The sequence below is a fragment of the Maylandia zebra genome, linkage group LG9 (assembly GCF_041146795.1).
Source record: "Maylandia zebra isolate NMK-2024a linkage group LG9, Mzebra_GT3a, whole genome shotgun sequence".
Classification (NCBI taxonomy): domain Eukaryota; kingdom Metazoa; phylum Chordata; class Actinopteri; order Cichliformes; family Cichlidae; genus Maylandia; species Maylandia zebra.
In genome coordinates, this window is record NC_135175.1 from 16262653 (window position 1) to 16285378 (window position 22726).

Here is a 22726-nt window from a genome sequence, read left to right on the forward strand (position 1 = left end):
TGACATAAGTGTGAGAAAGAAAAGGCAACAAAAAATGAAATGAGAACGAGAGAAAAAGAGAGGATGAAAACAATCTGGATTTTTTCCATTCAGCCTTTTTCCACACCCCCCTCCTCTTGCCTCAGTGGTTACGTCTGACTTCAGGTCCAAAGAATCTGATGTAACTGAAATGGAGCTATTAAGGAGGTGCTTTTTTAGCCTCTTACACATAACGTTATGGGGGTTTTACTGTAACAGGGCTTTTCGACAATGGAAGTAGAAGAAAGACCCGCATTGACCTGTTGATTTAAGAAAGCTGGCCCTCAGCATTTCTTTCCTCCTTGGCTCAAAAAGTGCGTCAGTTCAGTGTTTTTATTCTTTTATCCTTTTCCTCTGTTTTTCCCACACAAGACCTCCTGTATCTGTGTCAGCGCCGCTCTTCCTCTCTGTTGCCATCTCAAGTATTTGGACAGCTGTGGCTGCCTGTGTGTATTACAGAGGTTGTGACCCTGAGATCTTGTTTAATACCCGGCCCTCTCAGGCTAATTGATGGCCAGGGCAAACACAGTCGTCTGCTGCGCGTGCGCAAGTGTGTCTAGCTGTGAATAAACACCCAGGCTCACATGAATCTACTTAAGACTTACCTCTTCACATATGCGCTGTAATGTGGATGTTGTAATGGTGTATTCTGTATCACACTAGCTTCACATGTTACCTGGTTACCTGCAGATTTTGCATCATTTGTCTCAGTAATTTGAGACGTCTGTTTGTGTTTTCCCTTTCAGGTTATTCTTTGTGTCTGGGAAAATCCTATTTGTTCCGGTTCAACCATCCTGAGGAAGCCAGCAGAATGAAGAGCATGCTTCCCCAAAAGAGTCCTGTATCAGCTTTAGCCTACAACACAGGTACATCACACAAGGGGCTGACCCTGAGCTGTGCTTGATCCCTCTTTGGTTTGTCTCCTCTGTGTCTTAATTTTGCCATTCCAGAATATACATGTAGGCCTTTTTGATTATTACTTTACTGGCTTTTCACTTCTTTGCCATCTTCAGTGCTCCATTAGATCCAGCTGCTGATGTAACATCTGCTGCTCTTCTCACTAGTCACTTCACTGTTATGTCAGTATGGAGTTACAGATAGTCACACTCCAGATGGGTTACATCCAATTGGAGGACCACACTGACCCAATTTAACGACCTGGTTGAACCATAAAGAATGTAAATAAATTCAGATTTCAAAGATTGGATGTCATCTAACTGACTGGCAGGGGGGGAAAAGCGGAGAATGCATGTGAGCTCAACTTTTCTGTGCACATTAACCATGGCTGCTGCCTGAAAGTGGTGGGAGGAAAGAGTCAGTGTTAGGGTGGGGGCAGGTGTTTCTGTCAGTCTTCTCATATGTCTTTCCCAAATGCACTTTCACGCACATTCCAAAACCTAAAATTCAAAGCATATTGGAATGTTTTGGTTGTATGGTGTCTGTCCATTGCCACGGCGATACATCTGGACTCTGCTATCTCTTAGGCGATTTATCGAGTGCTCGAGGCTGCTGTATTCAGTGGAAATCCCGCTCTTTAAACAGGCAGAAGGTGCTTATTTCTTCCACAGCTTCACGCACGTGTGTTAGGAAAGATTATTATTATGGGCAGAGATATTCTTCACCGTCACCAACCCTTATTTTAAAGACGTCTAACTAAAGACAAGGCTCCCACACAAACACAACTGAATATGTTGGAGCAGAACAATCATGAAAGGAGAGAGTTGATGCACACCAGCCCTCCGGTGTAAATCTGCCCATGTATGGACACAAACACCCTGTGTGTGTGTGTGTGTGAGCATGCCTGCATTTTTCTAGATCTTATGATGTCTTTCACCTTCTGCCTCAGTTCACTCCACCATGTAAGGGTTTGACATTTTCTCACACAGGCTTATATTCATCTATAATCTGTCTATGCACTTTTAGGTGCTCCAGGTTCTCGCTTTCTTTTACACATGGAACATACAGGCGGAGCCACAGTTGCAGGAAAGTGTATATATGTGTATGTGGGTGTATGTGGTTGTTAAACACTGGGTGGTCTAAGTTTGAACATTGTAATAGCTCCTTTTCCACATAAAGCCACAGATAATTTTGAAAACTGGGCAAGGTTTGAGCACATTACTTTACCCTAAGTGTTTTCACCTGCTTGGCCTTTTTCAGAAGATATTTACTGTTTTCTTTTTGGAATTTTGCACCAAAATAGTACCGGAGCTATCAGGCAGACTTACTTATACTTAGCATTGCTGCCAATCTTAGCTATGCTATTGAAAGAAAATGATAGTTTATTTGTAAATCCAGCAGGAAGGAAGTAAAAATTGACTCAGCTGAGGTTTTGAGAAAAAAGACCTCCTCACTGCTGAAGCTACTTTAAATAAAAGACTTAAGGAAGGGCAGGGGGAGCCTCATGAGGGTATTCCAGAATATTTTGTGGTTTATCTCATCTACAAAATCCTATACTGAGGAACTGAACTCAAGTTAAACTGTTTGTCTTGGATCTAATGGATGGTTTTGTGTGAATGTGTATTTGCATGCAGTTTGTGTGTGTGTGTGTGTGGGACAGGATTGTTTCCTATTCTCAGGGATAGGGTTAGTTGTGGATTGTTTGGTTTGAGTTTGTTCTGCCAAGGGTCCCATTTATGAATAGCTGCAGGTTTAACTATACATAAATCTCTCCCTCTCTCTCGCTCTTTATTTTCATTCGCCACTCCCTCTTTCCTTCCTCTGTCTTCACCTGGCTCTTCACACATAATTTCCATATTTGTTCTCCCTGTTTCTCTTTCCTCTTTCTGTATCTACTTTTCTATCTAGTCGTTCGATAGCTTATGTTTATGTTTAACCTAGCTTTCCCATGTTATAGATTCATTTTCTTTTCCATTTAATCTCTCTCCCCGTCCAGACTACCTGAAGTTTAGCAGTGACTATAGCCATGCAGTTGTGGGTGGCACCAGTAGTGCTAGGGGCATGCGATCAGCATCTGAGCTTCGGGACTTGATGGACACCCTGCAGCGTAAGAAAATTGCCCTTGAAAACAGCCTGAGAGCCAACGGGAATGCCAACCCCTCCTACTTCAGTGTGACACAGGTTGGTCATCCTTTAGCTCCAACATTACCTCTCAGGGCACTTTAACAGGGGTTATGAATGATTCTAGCTGATATTCACTCATTACATGAACCAGTTGTTACATCGTTGCATTCTGCATTGTGTTCTCCAAACACAATTCTGCACATATTCATCAACACATACATCAATATCAGTGTTTCTGTAATTTATATTACACTGTAAACACTTGAATCTAATAAAGCCTGAAAATGATCATATTTGTGTATTTCCATTTCTTCATTTGTTTCTGTCTATAGCTTCCACAGGAGAACTGAATTCTTATATATTTCTAATCATACATTTTTTTCTTTTCTGTCTCCCAGTCTCCCCCCACCACACCTGTCTCCAGTCCTGCCACATCTTCATCAGCCTATCAGGAACAGGCAAGGCGTTTCTATAGCTCCGATCGTCCATCTTTGTCCTTAAAATCTGCTCCCCCTCTTTCCCCCGGGCGACGTTCCGACCCTTCTTCTTCTTTGGCCTCGCGCTCTTCAGTTGGCCGCAGTCAGGACAATTTTAGCACCAGCGATAGCCGACGACTGCACAGTCAGAGCTCCTCTCCTTTACTCTCCACCTGGAATGGTGGGGGATCTTCCACTTCTGTTACCAGTAGTGAGAACTATCTCCTCTCTCTTCCTCCATCTTCTTCCTCATCCCGCACTCCATCTTCTGGGGGCGCTGCCAGCATGCCCTCTAGCCCCCGTCTAGGACGTCGCACCTATGGGAACCAGGGGAACCAGGGGAACCAGGAGCCGACGCCCACTAGTCGAACCAGGAAATACTCAGCAGGTTCGTTGAGTGGGATGACAGCAGGAGGACACAGCCGCTCACTGCCACGCCTCTGTCCCTCTCCGTCCCCCCGTGACAATAATAATGGAGTGCTAACTTTGTCAACGCTGCCTCCACGGCGGTCTGATACTGCTGGGGATTACAAATTTAGCAAAGAGCATTACAGCAATGGCCAAAACGCTGACCTCAACCACAAGTCTAGTCACTCCAGTCAGCAAGCTGCAAACAGGATTAAAGGCCAGACCACAGCTCAAGGGGAAGGTGTCGTGTCGATCTCCCTCTCTTCCCCTAGGACCTCCTCCTGCTCCACCTCCCACTCCATCTCTTCCACATCCACATCCACTCCACCAGATGTAACAATCCCATCCAGGGCAGGGGGCTCCTCTTCTCCTCGTGTTGCCAAAAAACTCAGCCTAACCTCCACCAGCTCAATAGGCTCCATCAGCTCTATAGCTTCGAGCCCTCCAGAACAAGAACGGCTAAGCAGCAATGACGCCTCCTCAGGAGCAGAAATGTCTGTGGCGGAGAAAGAAACAACAGGAGTGGGCCTTGAACTCACCGTTGCACCGGGACTAGGACTTAGAGAGAGGAGTTCTTCATTTGGGAAGGCCGGCCTGGAAACTGGAATTGGTCTGGGGGAGAGGAGGCAGTCATTTGGCAAAGCAGGGGTGACCCCGCCAGGGGGGTTCAGGGAAAGAAGGGGGAGTATCAGCTCCCTAAGTGGGAAGGAAGAACTGACAGACTACCACCAACGCCAAAAAGAGGAGAGACTCCGTGAGCAGGAGGTGGAGAGACTGGTGAGTTTAATTGCTTTTAGCTTCTGTATTTAAAGCATTGTAGCTGCTGTTTGTACTGTGCCATTTAGTATTTGCTTTTTTTTTGACTTATCATCATAGAGTGCATCCTCCAGCTAAGCTTATTCAGATAGACTGAATATAGGCAGGAGAGCAGGGTGTTTAAGGTTTAATGTTATTTTGTGCACGCATACAAAGACACCAAACATGGAACGAGTGTAGGAATGCTTCCCTGCTCCTTGCGCTCTCAAACATACTCTCCCAGGGAGCTTAACACAGGCGCACAGTGAGGTTCACCACTTGACAGGTGCTCATGGCAGTTAGCCCATACTAACAGCACTATTCTTAACCCTGTACTTGGATTGTGTGTGTGTGTATATGTGTTCATATGAGGTTCATGTTTATGTCAGTCATCTGGAGGTCCACCCAGTGTGGTTTGCTGTGCTAAGGAGCCACAGAACACATCAGTCAGATGTGGGTAAGAGAAACCAAGAAGATTACAGAGTTATAGTGTAGCAGGTGGATAAACACATATTATCAACATATAATGACAACCGATCTCGTGATCCCTCTCTTTCTATTTCTCTGTTTCTCTCAGCCATGTTCTCACAATTAAAGTGTCTCAGTATCTCTGATTTAAAGAACACTTTGACGGTGGCTTTTGACAAGCCTCCACATTCTTATGAGCGTGGTTTTGAGCTTTCATGATGTGAAGATTTTCTCTTTTGCCGGTTTGAAGATGGGGGAATGAATTGTGTTGCAGTGTTGCACTTAATTGGGTTGAAACTATTTCGACTGCCTGTTTTAGTGCGTGCCCTGGTGTTAAATATCATCGATGATCCACATTATACAGGGAGTTATAATCACGTGCATCTCTACTTTAATCAGATGACTAAAGGTGAGATGTAGCAGCAATTGTAGTGTTTCAGTCTAGCCTTATTGTCTTGTATTTGTCTGCCCCCTAGTGGTATCTTTAGAAAATAGAATTCTGAAACAAGAGACCGCTAAAAAAGAAAGCTGAAATTAATGTCTGTGTTAATTAAAGGCACACAAACCTTTTAAAAATGAATTTAAAGCAAGGCGTGTTGTCCAAAAATTTCCCAGCTCGTTTCCTGTCTTTCGCTTCTTTCACCGTCTTTCATTTTCGTGCTTTCTCCAGCTTTCCTCTCATATGTCCGTGTCTTTGTCCTCTCTTCTTCTTTCTGTCTCTTGCTCTAGTTGACAGCTGATTACTATAGAGGCTCCACAGAAGCTTATGCCCATTAGAATAGCGCAAGGTGACAAACTGACACGGACACGTTTTGTGCCAGCTCCTGGTTCATGTTACGTGTTATAATTGGGGTTTGTATGTGTGCATGGTAAAATGTGTTCGATGCTTTGTTATATGTGGATTCTGACATAACTGTTTAACTAAGAAGCACTATAAAGTGAGTGTTTCGTGCTTTTCCTAAACACACAGTTAACTATTTCATGATTTTCACAATCCAAATGTCACCTGGATCCGATTCTCTCCTTGTGAAGAATTCCCTGGAAAGCATCTTGTTTCCAGGGTGACATTCATAGACACATTCCTACTTTGGAGTCAAAGCCGGTTCTTGTGCACACTTATGACCATGGTTGACAGCTGACCACCTTCTCATTAGCTCACTCTTTCTCTCTATCACTCACACACACACACCTCTGTCCATTTCCCCCCCTCTCTGTATCTAATATTACTAACACAGGCTGGCTGTGGGGCTCATATACGTAACCCTTGAGAGAAGTAACTGCTGAACCTGCAAGAGGGCATTTTTGACTCTCTGCAGCCTCCGTAGTGCCCCACATATAGCTATGCACTGGCAGGGAGAAGTGCTCACTCCAGGGATTCTCAGTGAGAAGAAATGTTTCTTCTAAAATCTGCAAATATTAGACCAAATTAGATCCACATACAGGAGAGGGTCATGCTGAATACTAAGTAAACGCTACTTTTCTTTATTTTGGACTAAACGGAAAAAGTTTTAGAAGGACTGACTTCTGTGATGCTTCCCGAGGTAATACTATTATTTAAAACTTGACTAAGCTCAATACTATAGGGTTGCATTGTATTTGTGTAAAACTTCAGCAACATGTCAACATTAAAAACGTGATCTTAAATAGTACTTGCCATTGCATGCACATAACCCATACACGTGTGTGCCTTTATGTTTGCCATCATCTCAGGAGCGACAGCGGCTAGAGACCATCTTGTCTCTTTGCTCTGAGCTGGGCCGAGCTGAAAGGGACGGAGGCGCCGCAGCCACAAGCTCCACTTCAGCTGTTGCAGACCTGCAGAAGATCAACCAGGAGCTTGAGAAGCTGCAGCTGACCGACGAAGATGATGACACGCCTTCTGTCTTTTCCGACTCTTCAGCTGTTAGTGGAATAGTCGGAAACGGGCACACGACCTCCCCTGGATCGGAGAACGGTTACTATGATGATGACCTGCAGGTACGACGGAGGCGTAGCAGCGGTCACCGAGACAACAGGGCCGAATCGCCTGCTATCAGTCTGCGAAGCTTTGCCCCCACACCTTCACCACGTGCACATAGGACAAATGAGGTATAAGACACAGGACACTTATTTTGTGACTGTTAGAACTTTATGCTAACACAGAAATGCCCTCCATGTGTGAGTGCAGTATCACTGAGGTGCTATCAAGAGCAAAAACAAATGTTATTTGGTGTATAAGATGAACTAGTCTACAGAACCGTGTTTGTTCAGTAGAATCATATAACTTTTGACCCTCATTCAAAAAAGTAGGAGAAAACATAAATTTAAAAAAATATTCCGGTAGTATAAAATAAATACAGTGAAATATGCAATGCCTTGATGGTCTACAGACTTTAGTCACTCTGAAGACTTCATGCAAGAGAATATTCTGTAACATTAGTCTCTGTTGATTTGGTAAAATGATAGATGTATGTTTTTTCTTCTTCGTGCACCTTTGACCTTGGTCATCTTACTAAAATATTAATCAAGATTTATGCAGGAAGTGTTTAGCCCCCCATTCATCCTGGAAAACATAACAGTGACAAGGATCCCTCCTCCTAATACTTAGAAAGTATTGACACAAACATCCTACTCAACACAGATGGGACATATTTACAGTCCATTTATTAGATTAGAGCATGCTAAGTGTTAGCATGAACTGACAGCAGGCATTTGTGTGTATGTATGGAGCCCATACGCTTTCCTTTCCATTTGTGGCATCAGTGATTATTATTACAGGTCTCGCAGATATGTCAATGTAAGTGCATGTTAGCAGGAGTTAAATCAGCGACTACATTGATGATGATGTTACCAGGCTCTAGAGGATGCAGCTCGCCATCGTGGACAGGACACGATCCCTTCAGAGGAGGAAGTGAGGCGCGTGGAAGAGGAGAGAATCCAGGTCCTGAACAACATGGAGGAGCTTGAACAAAAGATCAAAGAGCTGGACAATCAAATTGAGGAATCTGCCCGAGAGGTATATAGACGATGATGATATTTACTTTATTTATTGATTGATTTATTGTCAAGATTAACAAAAGATGAATGAGAATGTTTTGATAAAAGCACAGATATAAAGTATTGGTTTAAAACTGAGCGGTGTGTGCGCGTGTTTTTTTTTTTTTTTTTTTTAAAGGTCGAGGTTGAGCGAGCTCTAGTTGAAGCTGAGCAGGAGTCCGAGATAGCAGCTCTTCAACACGAAAAAGATGCTTTAGAAGCGCTTCACAACAAGATAGCTGACCTAGAGACCCAATCCCAGCAGGAAAAAGAAAAGGTATTCAAGTTGATACACTCAGAATGGGATGCTTACAGACCTCTTTATCATCTGTAATCCAGCTGGGTTAAAAGTTAGAGGTCCCTTTGAATATGCTTAACTTTGCCTTTGAATACATATGGTCATCAAAAGGGGAGAGAAATACACATTAACATATGGAAAAATTCTTTTAGGTGTTTGAAAAGCCATCTCCATTCACTCATACAGCCTATATTTTTACTAGCAACATGCATTGAATGGCATTAAAAATACATAGGCAACTGAGAGACCCGGGCGGTAGGTGTTAATCCTTCTCATGCTCTCTCTGGTCCAAATATATATCTGCTAAGACTGTCCGGGGAGTAGCGGTCATCAAGTGATCCTGTTTGGCAAGTGTAGGGAAGCAAGTGTGCCTATATTTTTTCTACATTTATAACACCATATGATATTATTGACAGAGTGGGAGGTGTAAGCGGATAAATGGACGGTATTTCTGGTGTGTATCCGTGTGTGTGCGCGTGCTTTGGTTTGGCCTGTGTTCGACTGAGTCCTGGACTCACTCTGAAATTTCCATGCACCGGCATCTGCCAGCGGAAGAAGTTAGGGAAAGAAAAGCGAGCGATCGGGTAGATGCGTGTAGCCCCGGGTGTTAAAAACTGGTTGAAGAGCAGATGAAGTTGAGTGCTTGCACATATTCTAGGTGAATGTGTGTTTTGTGTATTTTATAGAAAGAGCCATCAGTGTGATAGTTAACCTCTGCTGCGCCATTCCATACATGCCCGTTCTCTCTTCTTACTTAATCATTTCAATCATTTGCATTCATAAAAAAACGAATAAAACGGCAGAAGTGAAGTCTCATAACATCATTAATCAGTTTTCCATTGCGCTCCCTCCAGCTTTCCCTCCCTCCCCACCCACTAGGCTATCCGTACTGACCTGGTCGCTATAGTAACTAACTGTTGCTCCCCAATCCCCACTAACTCTGCCATCCTCTCTGTCCTTTGTGTGTGTGTGTGTGTGTGTATGTGTGTGTGTTCGTCTTTTTGTGTCTATATGTACACATAAACAAACGTGTACATGGTGTACGTCCTCGTGTGGGAATGCGTGTGTGCATCTGTGTGTACGTACGTTTGCCTGCCAGGCGTGCAAGCTGCTGCAGGCAGAAAAGGGCAGAGTAGAGAGGTTGGCTCAGATTGTGTGTGAGCAGCGCTCCCAGCTGGACAGCTGTCCTGAAGCCACCAAGGAGCCCCTGCAGGAGCAGCTAGCCAGGGTCAGTACACACAAACACACACACATATGCACACAAACACACGCACATACATATATTTAGAAAAATATAGTGGAAGAGCCAATGGAAATCATGCATATTCGAGAAAGTATTCAACATAAATGTGACCGCTATATCGGCAAATACTAGCACTGACTCTAAACATTTGTTCACATGACAGACTCGTTTATATAATGTTTGCTTACTTGCATGAGAGCATGGCACACTTTCAGAGCTAACATTCATTCTCAATCATTCCCTCTTTATGCTTTATATCATCTCTAAAGTGTCAGGCTTTGGTACCTGTTTGGTTCTTACAGACTCACTCTGTTGGGTGTAATGTCTAAAGGCTTCACCTTTTGTGTTTGATGAGCGACTGTTCTTTGAAACGACTTATCAAAGAGGCGGCACATTTAAATCATCTTCACTTTGGGGCGAATGCTTATGGTGTGTGAAAGGCTGCATGTTTAGCCAAACGGTAGTGATGTGTTGTTGCATGTTTAGTGTTGATGACACACACATTAGAGATTTCACAGTCTGGTTTGCACCCGTGTCTACGTATGTTATGGAATGAGACGTATTTGATAAACGATTATTTGTCGTATTTGAGTATGTTGGCATTTATTTGCTAATATTAGTAGATGCAGGTTTTTATGTGAGAAGGTTTCTTTTATGGACACTTGCACGTATACTTGATGTTCTTTCTCTAATGTGGTGGCTACAAAAGCATGCAAAGTTTTGGATTAGTGGAATTTTTCTTGTTTTTTATTGCAATTTACGGAGTTCAAGTTTAGTGAAAGGGTTTGTTTTAAGTTTAGGAGAGCGCAGCATCAGCTTTGGAAGTAAGTTTAGCCATGAAAGACAACCCATATTACTACATTTATGCAGATTACCACCTATTATGCCTGTGTTACTTTCAGGTCATTATTAGGGCAATGCCAGACTGCAGGATGTGCTACAGTACATTGCTGTACTCAAAAAATAAATAAAAAAGAATAAAAACATCAGTAGCAAAGGAAGACTGACTGCTTGGTCATGTGATCCTAAGGTACCAGCCCTAGATCTTCAGATAATTAAAGCTCGCCACAGCGGTCTGTATCAAGCAGGTTTAAGCTGTACTGCACAGGGTACTGTGCTGCTTTGACTTCAGAAATCATACAGTTACTCCCAGTGACAACTAAAAATTTGTGAGCAGTAGTGTACACTTGTATTATCTATTTCATTGTGTGTATCAGGACTGCGAAGTGCTTGAGGCAGAGACAAAGCGTTTTGAGGACCTGGAGTTTCAGCAGCTCGAGAGAGAGAGCAGGCAGGACGAGGAGAAGGAGACCCACACCCAGCAGCTTCTCCGGGAGATCGCAGACTACCAACGCAGCACCGTCACCCGCAAGGTATCAGCTCTCTTCTCGGTTGTTTTTGATTTAAAAATCCAGCCTGTTTAATCTGCTGTTTGAAGCTGAATTTGCTCTTTAAATGTCAATTTGTTTAGATTTGCAGGGTTAACAGGAATGTTTGATTCATACTTTCTAAGCAGGCTAGAGGCGCTTGATAAGTTTGTTCCGCTCTCCCTCTCGCAGGAGCGTCTGTTAACTCTGAAGAAGCAGTCGGCGCAGATTACGCAGCAGGTTCAACGAGAGAAGGAGAGCTTCTTGAAGGAGAGGAGCAACCTTGAGTCCATGCTGCAGAGAGTATGGCAGATTTTATGTTCGCATGTGCGTGCTGTGCTCTGTATTAATGATGGGAAAAGTTCATTTTTGTGTCTGTATCTGTCTGCCAGGAGAAAGAAAGCCTGGCTGTGCTGGAAAGAAAATACGCTGGCCTCACCGGTGGACGGAGTTTCACCCTGAGAGAGGTTGGTGTGATTGGCGGATGCTGTGGTTACTTACGAGTCCTGGAACGGGCGATATCCTGATTTTAATGGCTATGATTTCCTTTTCCGCTTGCTAGGATTCAGCCTCTTTGGCTGATGTGTGTTGCTCCCTCCTTTCTTCTATTTTTCTCAAGAACGCAGAGGTACTTTGCCTTTCTGAGCTAATATTTCCCCTTTTGTGTTCCACTTTATTTTTGGTTTCCATTTTTTCTCTTTATTCCCAGTCGTCTTCTTTGTTTTGCCACTGTAGCCTCTTGTTCTAACTGCTAGCTCTTGTAAAGCACTACTAGAAGTTCCAGAAATTTGAGATGAAGCTTATTTTTATACGTCCACGTACTGTATATTAATGCTGACATAATCTTGTTAGTGTGTCCTTTGTCTCATGTTAACAGTGTTGTGTGTAAATAACTTATTTCTGAAATTGCCACTAAATTTTTGCATTGTTCTAACAACTAATTTCCACGGCTAACTCACTTCCCGCTATGCCTCACCCCTTCTCTCTCCACATGACACCTTGCAGGGCTATGTCACAGTCAGTGAAATCAATGAGCTTTACTCACAGCTTGGGCAAGACCTTAAAGCTGCTCCTGCCCCCACTCTGACCAAAGCCTCTCCTGAGCCCGAGGCAACCCTTTCCCCTGATGAGGACACCCCCAAACCAGCGGAGGATGAGGTGTGTGTAGTGGTGTGACGGGTTTATCGTGTGTAGATAAGTACGCCGAGGCGGATGGTGCAAAGTGTGCGGCTGGTTCTCTCCCCCAGCTTGTCTTCCTGTTTCTGCGCTCATTTCAGCTTTCTGACAATGTTCCTTTCTTTTTCCGAAGCTCTGTCATTCTTCCTCACCTGCCGACTGTCACTCCTCTTCCTCCTCTCCTTCTTCTTCCTCCCGTCTAAATCCCCGCCCCCTCCCAAAAACACCCTCTGTGCACTGGCCAGAGAACATGGTGACATATCGAGACCCTTCCCCTCTCCCAGACTCCCCCCCACCTCCCCTTCCTGTCAAAAAGCGCCATCAGCAACACAGGCAGGTAATGTGTGTGTGTGTGTATATGTATACCATATTTATATATCTTTGTGGGGACCAAAAATTGGCATGCTCCTATACTTGTGGGGACTCCCAGCCATTATGGGGACAAAATGCCTGTCCTCACCCAAAATGTGTTTTTAGTGTCAAGGTTACAATTAGGTTACGTTTCAGTTTAGAGTAAGAGTTAAGGTTAGGCATTCATTTTTGATGGTTAAGGTTAGGGTAAGCGGCAAGGGAAAACATAATGTCAATTAGATGTCCCCACAAACATGAAAACACGACTGTGTGTGTGTGTTGGTGTGTAAACAACTGTGTGTTTATTTTTATATCACAAGCATATTACATTGAAACTAGATCCATCTGTCTAAAGAATAAAATTATTGAATGTGGGTTAAGAAAGGGAGAATGCACTTCTGCCACTGTGACTTATTGATCCTCCAGCAGATGGCGCCAGAGTAAGACATTTTAAATCCTGCACACCAAGACTTTACGTTACACTTAAAGTATGGGGACATTGATATATGACTGAAAGTGAAATGAATAATTTAAATTTTTGGTAATTGTGTTCATGTTTTCTGTGTGTGTGTGTCTCATCAGCATTTCCGTCTTCTGGAGGAGAGGAAGAGGTCTGAGAAAGAAAGTGGCTCACATCTAAGTGATACATTACCCTGGAAGAAAACTGCGACCGCCATGAATCCCCAGTTTATGTGTGCAACACTCGGGCGCAGCTTCCCCACAAAGGTACAAACAGAGATGATTGTGCATGTAAAAAAAAAAAAAAAAAAAAGTGACAGCAACTTCCGACTAAATATGATTAGATTATATTAGATTAAATCTAAAGTTGATTTAGTGTGAAACTTTGTGGTGTTTTTACAGATGGGAGTTCACAGAGCATCTTATTTTCCTTGACATCAAATGCGAGATGTGTTCATATGTCTGCTCTTCTCTTCCTCCAAAGCGCTGACATTTTGTCACGTTTTCATGAGAAACAGGGAGCATGGGAGCTATTTGTGATGTGCATGTCTAACCTGGATCCCTTCCAAACTCGTCCCGCCTTTCTGCGCAGCTTAATTAGTTCTGATTGGATCTCATTTTATTCACTGACAAATGTGTCAGTATGTTTCATCATAGTTTTTGTCCTTGTGCATTAGTTTTTGTTTAGTTATCGTCTCGATCTTCATCAGAAAACAACGTTTTTTTACGAAAACTATGGTGGAAATGATTGGTTTACAAATTTACCACTAAATGTCAGACTTGGTCTGTGTATCACTTTTCGGCTTCACCACTTGGTCTTTGAGTTATAGTGTTTATTATAAATAGAATATGAAGCACCCATTTCTTCTCCGTCTTCTTGATTCTTTATAGTCCCATCAGCCTCTGGTACAGACTACAAGTTGTGGCAGTATTCTTCCAAGAATCCTCAGTTTATCCAATAAGGAAAGTGAATCTCGACGTCTGCATAAAGGTAAAACACACACACACAAATACACTTAACTTCACTTGATCTTACTCTCTTTTTTTTCTCTCGTGTATCACACAAACACACAAAACCACACTCATCGCTGAGCTGGGATTTGAAAATGCACCTTATATGGAGACAATATCCCAGCAAGAGGCTTTGTTTGTGGGTGTGCACCTCATTGTGTTTTGATAAATTCCACATTTGCTTATCTGTCAGTGGAGGAATGTGAGCGTTCCATCACTTCGTGGGGATTTACACGAGCTGTTGTAACGTCTTCACTGTTAAGAAAAAATGACACACAAGAGTGTAAAGCGTTTGCAGTCTGTGTGGATGTTTGCTGTTTGGCCCAGAAAGATACAGGATGCCACCTGAAGGACACCATGCCTCCTCTCCATAGCAACCTTTTGCATAGGCATCGCTATTATAAATTAAATTTAGATTTGCACCTACTTAGACATAAGAATAAGTAGTTTAGTCTTTCATAAAATAATTTTTTCATTGCCCTTCAGACAACAAATCAGTATTTTGGGGGATCATTTTGAAGTACTGTGTGTCTCATGTTATAAGTGTACTGTCGTTGCTTTCTGGGAACTGGCACATGTATCTGATGCCTTGGCCCCTTTAGTCCCCTGATCTGGCTCATCTGATGGGTGGGTCTAGTAAACAGAGCTGATGGTATCAGTTTTTGTGTGTGTGTTTCTTCCTGTACCAGGAGGTTTAGTTAGTCTCTCTTTAAAGTGTCCGCACTGTAGATCTGTCATCATTCATCCGTCAGCTTCATGAGAATATCTTTTTGTCTTTCCAGAAGTTTTTGGGACAGTTTCAGGCTGCTGTTTTTATTCATTTTTAAATCTCAAAACCTGTTTCTGTGCTTGTTTTACAGAAAATATTTTTTCCTCTTTATTTTCCATTTATTTTGTGTGCTTGAGTGTCTTACTGTTAGGCCGCAGTTTCACCTAATCGTAGCATTAAGGCCTGGATATATTTTTTCCCGGGACGTGTGAGTACACAGTGTAACGGTGGCGGGGCATTGTAATCAAAATTTGAACCCGTCTGGGCAGTCTGTCCCAGAAGAAGTTACACCGACAGGTAGAAGACTTGGGTTGATGCGTGGGCAGGAGGAGTAAGTAACCTTGGTTGCTACTGGAGAATTCATCCTTTTTCGTCTTCATTGCGTTTGTGTGTATCCAGGTCAGCCGAGCTCCCGAGCTGCTTCTCAGACCAACGTCTACCTCGATGCCTTTGGGTACCGTGAAAACCAGGCCTTTGACACAATGAGTGTGGATAGTAGTGACTCTATTGAAACCAGCATCTCTGCTTGCTCACCTGACAACATCTCCAGGTAGGTGACACAAAGGCCTGTCAGCAGTGTGTATGCGCTGATGAAAATAACTGTTATAGACGTCTTTAGAATAAGTTGAAATGGGACAGAAAGTTGGATGAAGTGGGGAGGGCTTGCTAGCAAAAAATTAAATAAAAAAAGAGTTTCCTGCCTTTCATGTTCCCTCCTTGGAGAATAGGATGTGTAGAACTGAGCGTGTAGCATGAGTTAAGGGGGGAGGACTCTGTTGATTAGAGTTGTAGGGATCAGCTTACGGAAGACAGAAAACATAAAGGGGTGTGTGTGCGGGTGCCTTTCCAGTCAGCCCCCTCAGGTTCAGATTAACTGAGCAAACCAGCATGAGTGTGGAGGTCCATTTAGGGGTTCAGCCCCCCGACTGGAGTAAAACCATGTGTGCCTGCTTTCCCTCAATCCTTTTTACATCTTTTGTCTCCCCTCCTCTTGTTTCTCTGAATGGTATGGTCTCGTTCCAGCAGATTTGAAACCATTTGCAGAGTTACATCTCTGTTTTGCGCGTTTTTATTCTCAGTGTGCTTTGGCTCAGATTAGGCTGCATGAGGTTATATTGCACTGGAAGTCACGTTGGGGAATGTGGATCAGTTTTATGACAGAGCTGGAGTTTTTTTGTTAATTTGCAGTGATGAGTCCTGTTTCGGGAGATAGAAGTGTTAGAACAATTTTTTTCCCAAGTAGTCCAGAACTCGAATAAATACATTTGGAACTGCATGGGTGTGTATTGACAATGAGTGCAGTTACCTCTCGTCGATTGAGGTAAGAAAAATGCCATCGGTGGTACTGTTTAATTCATATTTGACTTTGGTGATATGTTGATATTCATTCATAATTAAGTACTTTTTCATTTAATAGTAACAAGTGCTCTAATTTCTTTCAAAATGATTCGACTTGTTACTGTTTTTGGATTCTTTGCTGGTGTTTTGTTGAGAAAAAGCATCTGGAAACTGATGAAGAAGACAATGAAAAAATAGCAGAGTGGGGAAAAAAAGAGGGGTTTTTTCCCTTTTGCAAATGTTCTAGTTTTTTTGTTGGTTTTTTTTCATGCCCTCCCTCCCGTTTCTTTTTTGTCCTCTCTGCACTCGGGCTGCTCCAAATTTCTCCACCCTGTCTCGCTTCCTGATTTGTTTATAGTTCAGTCTGATGTGCACCATTCTTCTTAGCACTGTTGTGACATCAACACCGGGTATTCATTTCCTCCTGGATCCAGATAAGAAGAGGTGTGTGTGTGTGTGTGTGTGTGTGTGTGTGTGTGTGTGTGTGTGTGTGTGTGTGTGTGTGTGTGTGTGTGTACATTGCTTATGTTGCTTAAATCTGGTTACACGGTCTTATTTTGGGAATTGGCCTTCCCCTGAGTATAAAAAGGCAAATTCCAATAACAGAAATATTTAAAAGGTAGTGCTCAGACTTGGATTAAGGTTAGGGTAAAGCAGGTTATGTTCAGGGCTTGGGTAAGGTTTCATAAAATGAATGTAAGTCAGCACGGCGGTGGTACCAGAAGTGCATTTGTGAGAGTAAATAGACTTGGCAAGAAAATTAGTGTGAGGAAAAAGAATTACTGCTTGACGTGACAGAGAAATACATACATAGATCCTTTCGCTGTGATGTCAGGAGTGAGTGTCATGTGTAGACCATATGCAGTTTGGGAGACTCTAAATCAGACAAGGCCTCAAAGACCTAAAGAGATAACATAGATGGTTTGCCTTGGCAACGCGGCCTCTTTTCTTAATGGATTTCCTCTTTGATTTAGCGCGCGCACACACACACACACACACACACAGACGCACACACACACACACATGCACACACAACCAGTGAATAATCAGTATTCTCAGGACAGTTTAGCGTTTACTTTGGAATGTTAAACAGAGTTCTTCTTTTTGGCTGTAGATCTACATGTGTTGTATGCATGTATGTACACACACTGCAACCATTCATCGACCAACTCGAAAAACTCCATTATGAAAAAATCCTCGATGCAAGTTTTTCACTTTGATGTTTTTTTTAATCCGCAACTCTTTAGGGCTCAGTTGTCGCCATGACTATGTGAGCGTTTCACCCACACTAGAGACTACAAATACAGCTGCAATAGAAGATGTAGATGAACTGTTTAAATTAGGCAGCTTACTAAAGCCGTCCCACTTTTTATCACAATGTTAACTGCAGGGGTGAGTCTAAAGGGGGGCATGGGGTGTTCTAGGCCATATTTATTTGAAGACTTTAGTACCATGACTTTGCAGATTTATAGTAATTAAAGTGTTTTATTTATTAAATGGTATTGTATATAATATTTAAAAATATAAAAAATAAATGTGCTAAGTTGCACACTGAATCATTACTAGCATTAATTGTTATTATTAATTATTAACAGTTATACCAATAAGAATGTCACTTTTATGCTGACATGCTAGCTTCTCTTCACTGACTGAATATTTACTATTGCTCAGTGATAAGACATAAGTATTTCTAATCCGATTACTTGATTAACTCGAGTACTAAAACAATATCGATAGCTGGAGCCCTATATTGGATTATAGTAATGCCGACATTCATCAAACAATTTCAAAGAAAAGTCCAAGTTCATTGATTTTCTCATGTCGCGTGTTGGTGTACCCACTGTTTTTTTTTATTAACTCGCGAGCTGCTCCCTTGCATTTTTGGAAAATCCCAAAGTGGGTTTTTTGTTTGTTTTTCTATAAGTGTCAAGTGTTTGATGTAAAGCAAAAGGTACATTATTTTCTATAATTGTTGCTGTATGTGCTTTTTGCGCTGTAGTGCCAGTACGTCAAATGTAGCCAAGCTGGAGGAGATGGAGCGCCTGCTGAGAGAGGCGCAGGCCGAGAAGAACCGCCTCCTCGAACACAAGGTCACTATTTGATTTATTCATATTTTCACATTTTATTTAATGTTAGAGAGATATGTAGCGTTAAAGCCAACATGCAGATCAGTCGAGTATCTTTGTAATAATTCCAAACCTTAAAGATAGAGGTGCTACTTCATTTGCCCAAACTGCAAAATTGTTGTGTTTTTTATGTGTGTGTCATTAAATAACCTGTGACTGCATCTGAATCGTTCTTAAGGAGCGGGAAATGGAATTTCGAAAGCAGGCCTTGGAAGAGGAGAGGAGGAGACGGGAGGATCTGGAGAAAAGGTTACAAGAGGAGACCAACAGACGCCAGAAACTGATCGACCGCGAGGTGAAGCTTCGAGAAAAGCAGAGGGTGCAGGTAAGAGGTCTGGGAAGAGCTGTGGATAATAGAGGTTCTTTATCCAAAACATACGTATGAACTTCAAGGGAACTAACCTTTTACCTTCTTTTGACAGTGCACTCTGTCTTGTTTCTGTAGCTTACTTTTATACATTTCAGACTAGGGCTGGGCGATATGACCCAAAATTCATATTTCGATATTTTTAGCTGGATGGCAATATACGATATATGTCTCGATATATATTTTTTTAAAGCCATAAGGTAAGAACAAAAAGACAGTTCTTAGTCAAAGCTGTGTCCCAGATGTCACACAGGCACTTTTATTAACATACAGCATAGATGTACATGAAGCAATTACTCAAAAAGAAATTATCAGCATTTATTAAATAATCATGCTCCATAAATAAAAGAAAACAATGTTGTTTTTGTGCATAACAAAAGCTCAAAATTGTGCAGTCAAAATGTAAACTAAAAGACGCTGAGCATAATAACAAAGACAGATTTCACAGCTGCTCTGTTCCCAAGTTCTACTGCGTGACTGACAGCCTGGAGTTTGAAATCCTCTTTGTAACTGTGTCTTTTAACAGGTGCCATTTATGGTGCTTATACACACACAATACGGTAATATTACGTTGAAGCACAATACGTATCACTCCGCGAGGCTCCAGACTACGGTAGCCGTAATGCTCCGACAATCCATCAAGCGGTGCAACTTCGTAGCTTACCAAAGTCGTACTAAAAATTTTTTGACAGATTGCTGAGCGCCGTGTACCACATAAAATCGGTTCGCGGTCAGATTTTAGGCCATGCAGCTCCTGTGGGCTGCATGTCGTTAGCGCGGTTAGCTCGCTAACACATTGACGCCGACCAGCCCCACGCACGGGGCGATCCGCGGTAACTCGTTAACGGAGATTTGCCGTGTTCACCTTGTCGTTGCCTGCAGGTAAAGCTGTGGGGGAGGGGGAGTTGTTCAGTGAAGGAGAGGCGAGGCTGAGTGAGTTTGCGTAGAGACAAAAGTGGACGAAAGAGAGGCAAACTTGCGGCTCCACAAGTATAATTATAATGTAACATATCAATATAAACGATATTGTCACATCTTACATCTCGTATGAAGATATATTGATATTTTTAAAAAACTCAATATATCGCCCAGCCCTATTTCAGACATACTTACAGCACCTCCTTCTGCATGGTTTTAATCATGTCTGTGTTGACAGTTCTCATAGTAAGCTTCATTTATCATCTTTAGTTCTTTTTCCCGGACCATCAAATGTTGGCAGCAGAACAAAGAGAGAGAAATACTCTGATGTTTCCTAATGTATGACTTTCTGTAAATCTTTGTGTTTTATAGGAATTTGGTAAAAACAAAAGAATTCATAAGAAATTATAAATACATCTTTGTCATTACATTCTCAAATGATTCCTCTCCCTCAAGTCCCGGCCTCTTACTCGGTATCTGCCTGTGAGGAAGGACGATTTTGACTTGCGGGCTCACATTGAGTCGGCGGGCCACAGCCTAGACACGTGCTTCCACCTGTCCATCTCTGAAAAGACCTGCCGAGGCTACTTGGTCAAGATGGGAGGCAAAATCAAAACGTGGAAGAAACGCTGGTTCGTCTTTGACCGCAACAGACGCACACTATCCTACTACGCAGGTAAGGACAGCACACACTTGCAACCACACTCAGCAAAGTCTGATTAAAAACAATTAAAAAAACTCTCTGTGTAGATAGAATCACACACATAAATGTTAAAGTTGTGTATTTCTTCTAATTTGGCATGTACTCGTATGTTCTCTCCAGACAAGCACGAAGTCAAGTTGAAAGGAGTCATTTACTTCCAAGCTATTGAAGAAGTATACTACGATCACTTGAAGAATGCACACAAGGTATGCATTTCACCAACAATGATACAAAAAGTGCATCATAACTCTTTCTTCTTCATTCACAATTCATTCTCTCTCCCTCCTTCAGAGCCCAAACCCCTCCCTGACCTTCAGCGTGAAGACTCACGATAGGGTCTACTACATGGTTGCTCCCTCTCCCGAGGCCATGAGGATCTGGATGGATGTGATCGTCACAGGCGCTGAGGGATACACTCAGTTCATGGTGTAGTGAAGCAGATGTACGGGCCTCATGTTTTTTTTAATGCTGCAGTCCTTTGTGGGTTTTGAAGACAAAAGTATCAGCTCCTTATTTTCCTCCTGGATGAAGCTTATGTGCATTTGTGTTACACAGATAACACTTCATGTTGTGTTACAGAGCTCTCATGTGAAATTGCGGGCAGATATTGGACAGTTTAACAGTTTAAGCGTCTTCAGAGAAGAATAATGTTTTTTTGTTCTGATTTTTTTATGTAAGTTAGAAACATTAGTTAAACCAGAGCTGACTTTGGCCTCTATATTATGCCCTACAGTGTTCAACATTTTATACAAACTATACATATTTCCAATATTTCCAAAGAAACGGGGGGAAAGGCATTTAAAAGCATTTGTACATTATGAAATGCCTCATAATCTAGTAAAGGTGTATTTTTTATTAAATGAATTCATTTCATGTATGATTAATGGGGCATTCTCAGGTCTTAAATCTGTGCGTGGATGTGCATGCATGCATCATATGATCATGTGTGAGTATATACACATGTGATGAATTGCCTGCTCTGTGTGCGCGCGCAGGCACTCTGTGCACATTGCCTATTTACTATGGGCTTTTCCTGTAGCTCCAAGGTGCTGTACTTACACGGTAAATGACACTAATATTCCAAACCACACTCGCACAAACCAAACTAATCAGCCCTTCTCTGAATGGATGCAGATGCCGGGTTTACAACAGTGTCAGCATAGGTAACGTGTTAATAAAACGCCAACGTATTTGTACATTTTGCCTGCTAATTTCTTAAATGTTATGACATGTATGGTCCATTATCAACTAAAGATGTGTGTTTGTGCCTTTTAATCACATTTTAAATATTTTTTTAGCACTACATGCATCTACATACAAAACGCCAAAGTGGTGAGAAAGTACGCTAGTGTGGAATTGCGGTCCTGGATGCTTTTTTAAGGAAGAACTTCAGCAGGATGAAGTTTTATTGTTAGAAGTCAAGCAGACGAAATCTATGGTACACACATTTATTTGTCCTAAGGTGGCTGATTACTGTGCTGCTGCTTTAGTCCACTACATTTCATTACATTGCATTTATTACCACTAATTTAATGTGTTTTATTTTTTTAATGACTATTCCACTATGATCACTAATGCTGCTTTATGCATTATACTCCACACTGCATTGGCATATTTCTGTCCGCTGATAACTGCATTTATAATCTTGCCTCCTGTGTTTTTGCGTGCTGACCAAGCTTTATACATATGTGATACAATGTATATTTGGTTTCTTTGCTTTGAAATATCTTTTAAGTGGAATATTGTCTGTTTCGACATGACGTGCCGAGCATATTTTTACCAAACTAATGGAGTTGTCACAGAGGAAGCTTTCATGTGTTTTAATTCATCCAGTATTTTTATATAATTAATTTTTATGTTGATTTTACTGTATTTATGCCAGTACCATTGCATGTATCTTAATTTTGTATTTTCATATGAATAATAAAAAAGAATATATAATAAATATAATCGTTTGTGTTGTTTTTGTCTTGAGGAATACCTTTCTATGAGAACAGTGGAGCTGGAGCATTTTACAGGTTTCCACCAGCAGTATTTCAAACTGTGCTGTAGTGCAACCTGCCACAGATCACTGGGATAAAAAAATCACAGACAGTAAAGACAAGAAGTCTATATTTAAGTTCAGCTGAAATGTATTATTACCTGTGTGAAACTCCTGGAATAAACATCATATGTGTCTGCACTCTCATTTGTCCTATGTTACAGTTACAGTACAGACAGGTGAAATCCACACAGCCAGCCCAGAATCAGGGATGCACCTACCTTACTCCACCAGCCTAAACTAAGCTCAGGACATCTGTTCCAGTTCATAGATACAAGGCCTTACTAAGTAAAGCACACTCCCCTAATCCGCCTGACACAATATTAATAATAAATATTTTGATATACCGGTAATGACA

At 42.0% G+C, this 22726-nt stretch overlaps 1 protein-coding gene across 5 annotated transcripts in view; it reads left to right on the forward strand.

The window, feature by feature from the left end:
- phldb2b (pleckstrin homology-like domain, family B, member 2b) overlaps positions 1-22277 on the forward strand; it is a 37715-nt gene extending 15438 nt beyond the window's left edge. For 3 of the 5 annotated variants that reach the window (XM_004546492.3, XM_076888081.1, XM_004546495.3), the window contains 19 exons: positions 765-884; positions 2912-3096; positions 3438-4700; positions 6897-7274; positions 8020-8181; positions 8341-8478; positions 9599-9727; positions 10960-11115; positions 11302-11412; positions 11502-11576; positions 12115-12267; positions 13219-13362; positions 13987-14086; positions 15275-15425; positions 18213-18303; positions 18518-18664; positions 20081-20300; positions 20448-20533; positions 20619-22277. In XM_004546492.3, coding sequence (XP_004546549.2) covers positions 765-884; positions 2912-3096; positions 3438-4700; positions 6897-7274; positions 8020-8181; positions 8341-8478; positions 9599-9727; positions 10960-11115; positions 11302-11412; positions 11502-11576; positions 12115-12267; positions 13219-13362; positions 13987-14086; positions 15275-15425; positions 18213-18303; positions 18518-18664; positions 20081-20300; positions 20448-20533; positions 20619-20759 — 3950 coding nt within the window. In that variant the 3' untranslated portion in view covers positions 20760-22277. The remainder of the gene's footprint in view (positions 1-764; positions 885-2911; positions 3097-3437; positions 4701-6896; positions 7275-8019; positions 8182-8340; positions 8479-9598; positions 9728-10959; positions 11116-11301; positions 11413-11501; positions 11577-12114; positions 12268-13218; positions 13363-13986; positions 14087-15274; positions 15426-18212; positions 18304-18517; positions 18665-20080; positions 20301-20447; positions 20534-20618) is intronic. The other 2 variants (XM_004546494.3, XM_004546493.3) reach the window with 2 other exon arrangements.
- The last annotated feature ends 449 nt before the right edge of the window (positions 22278-22726 follow it).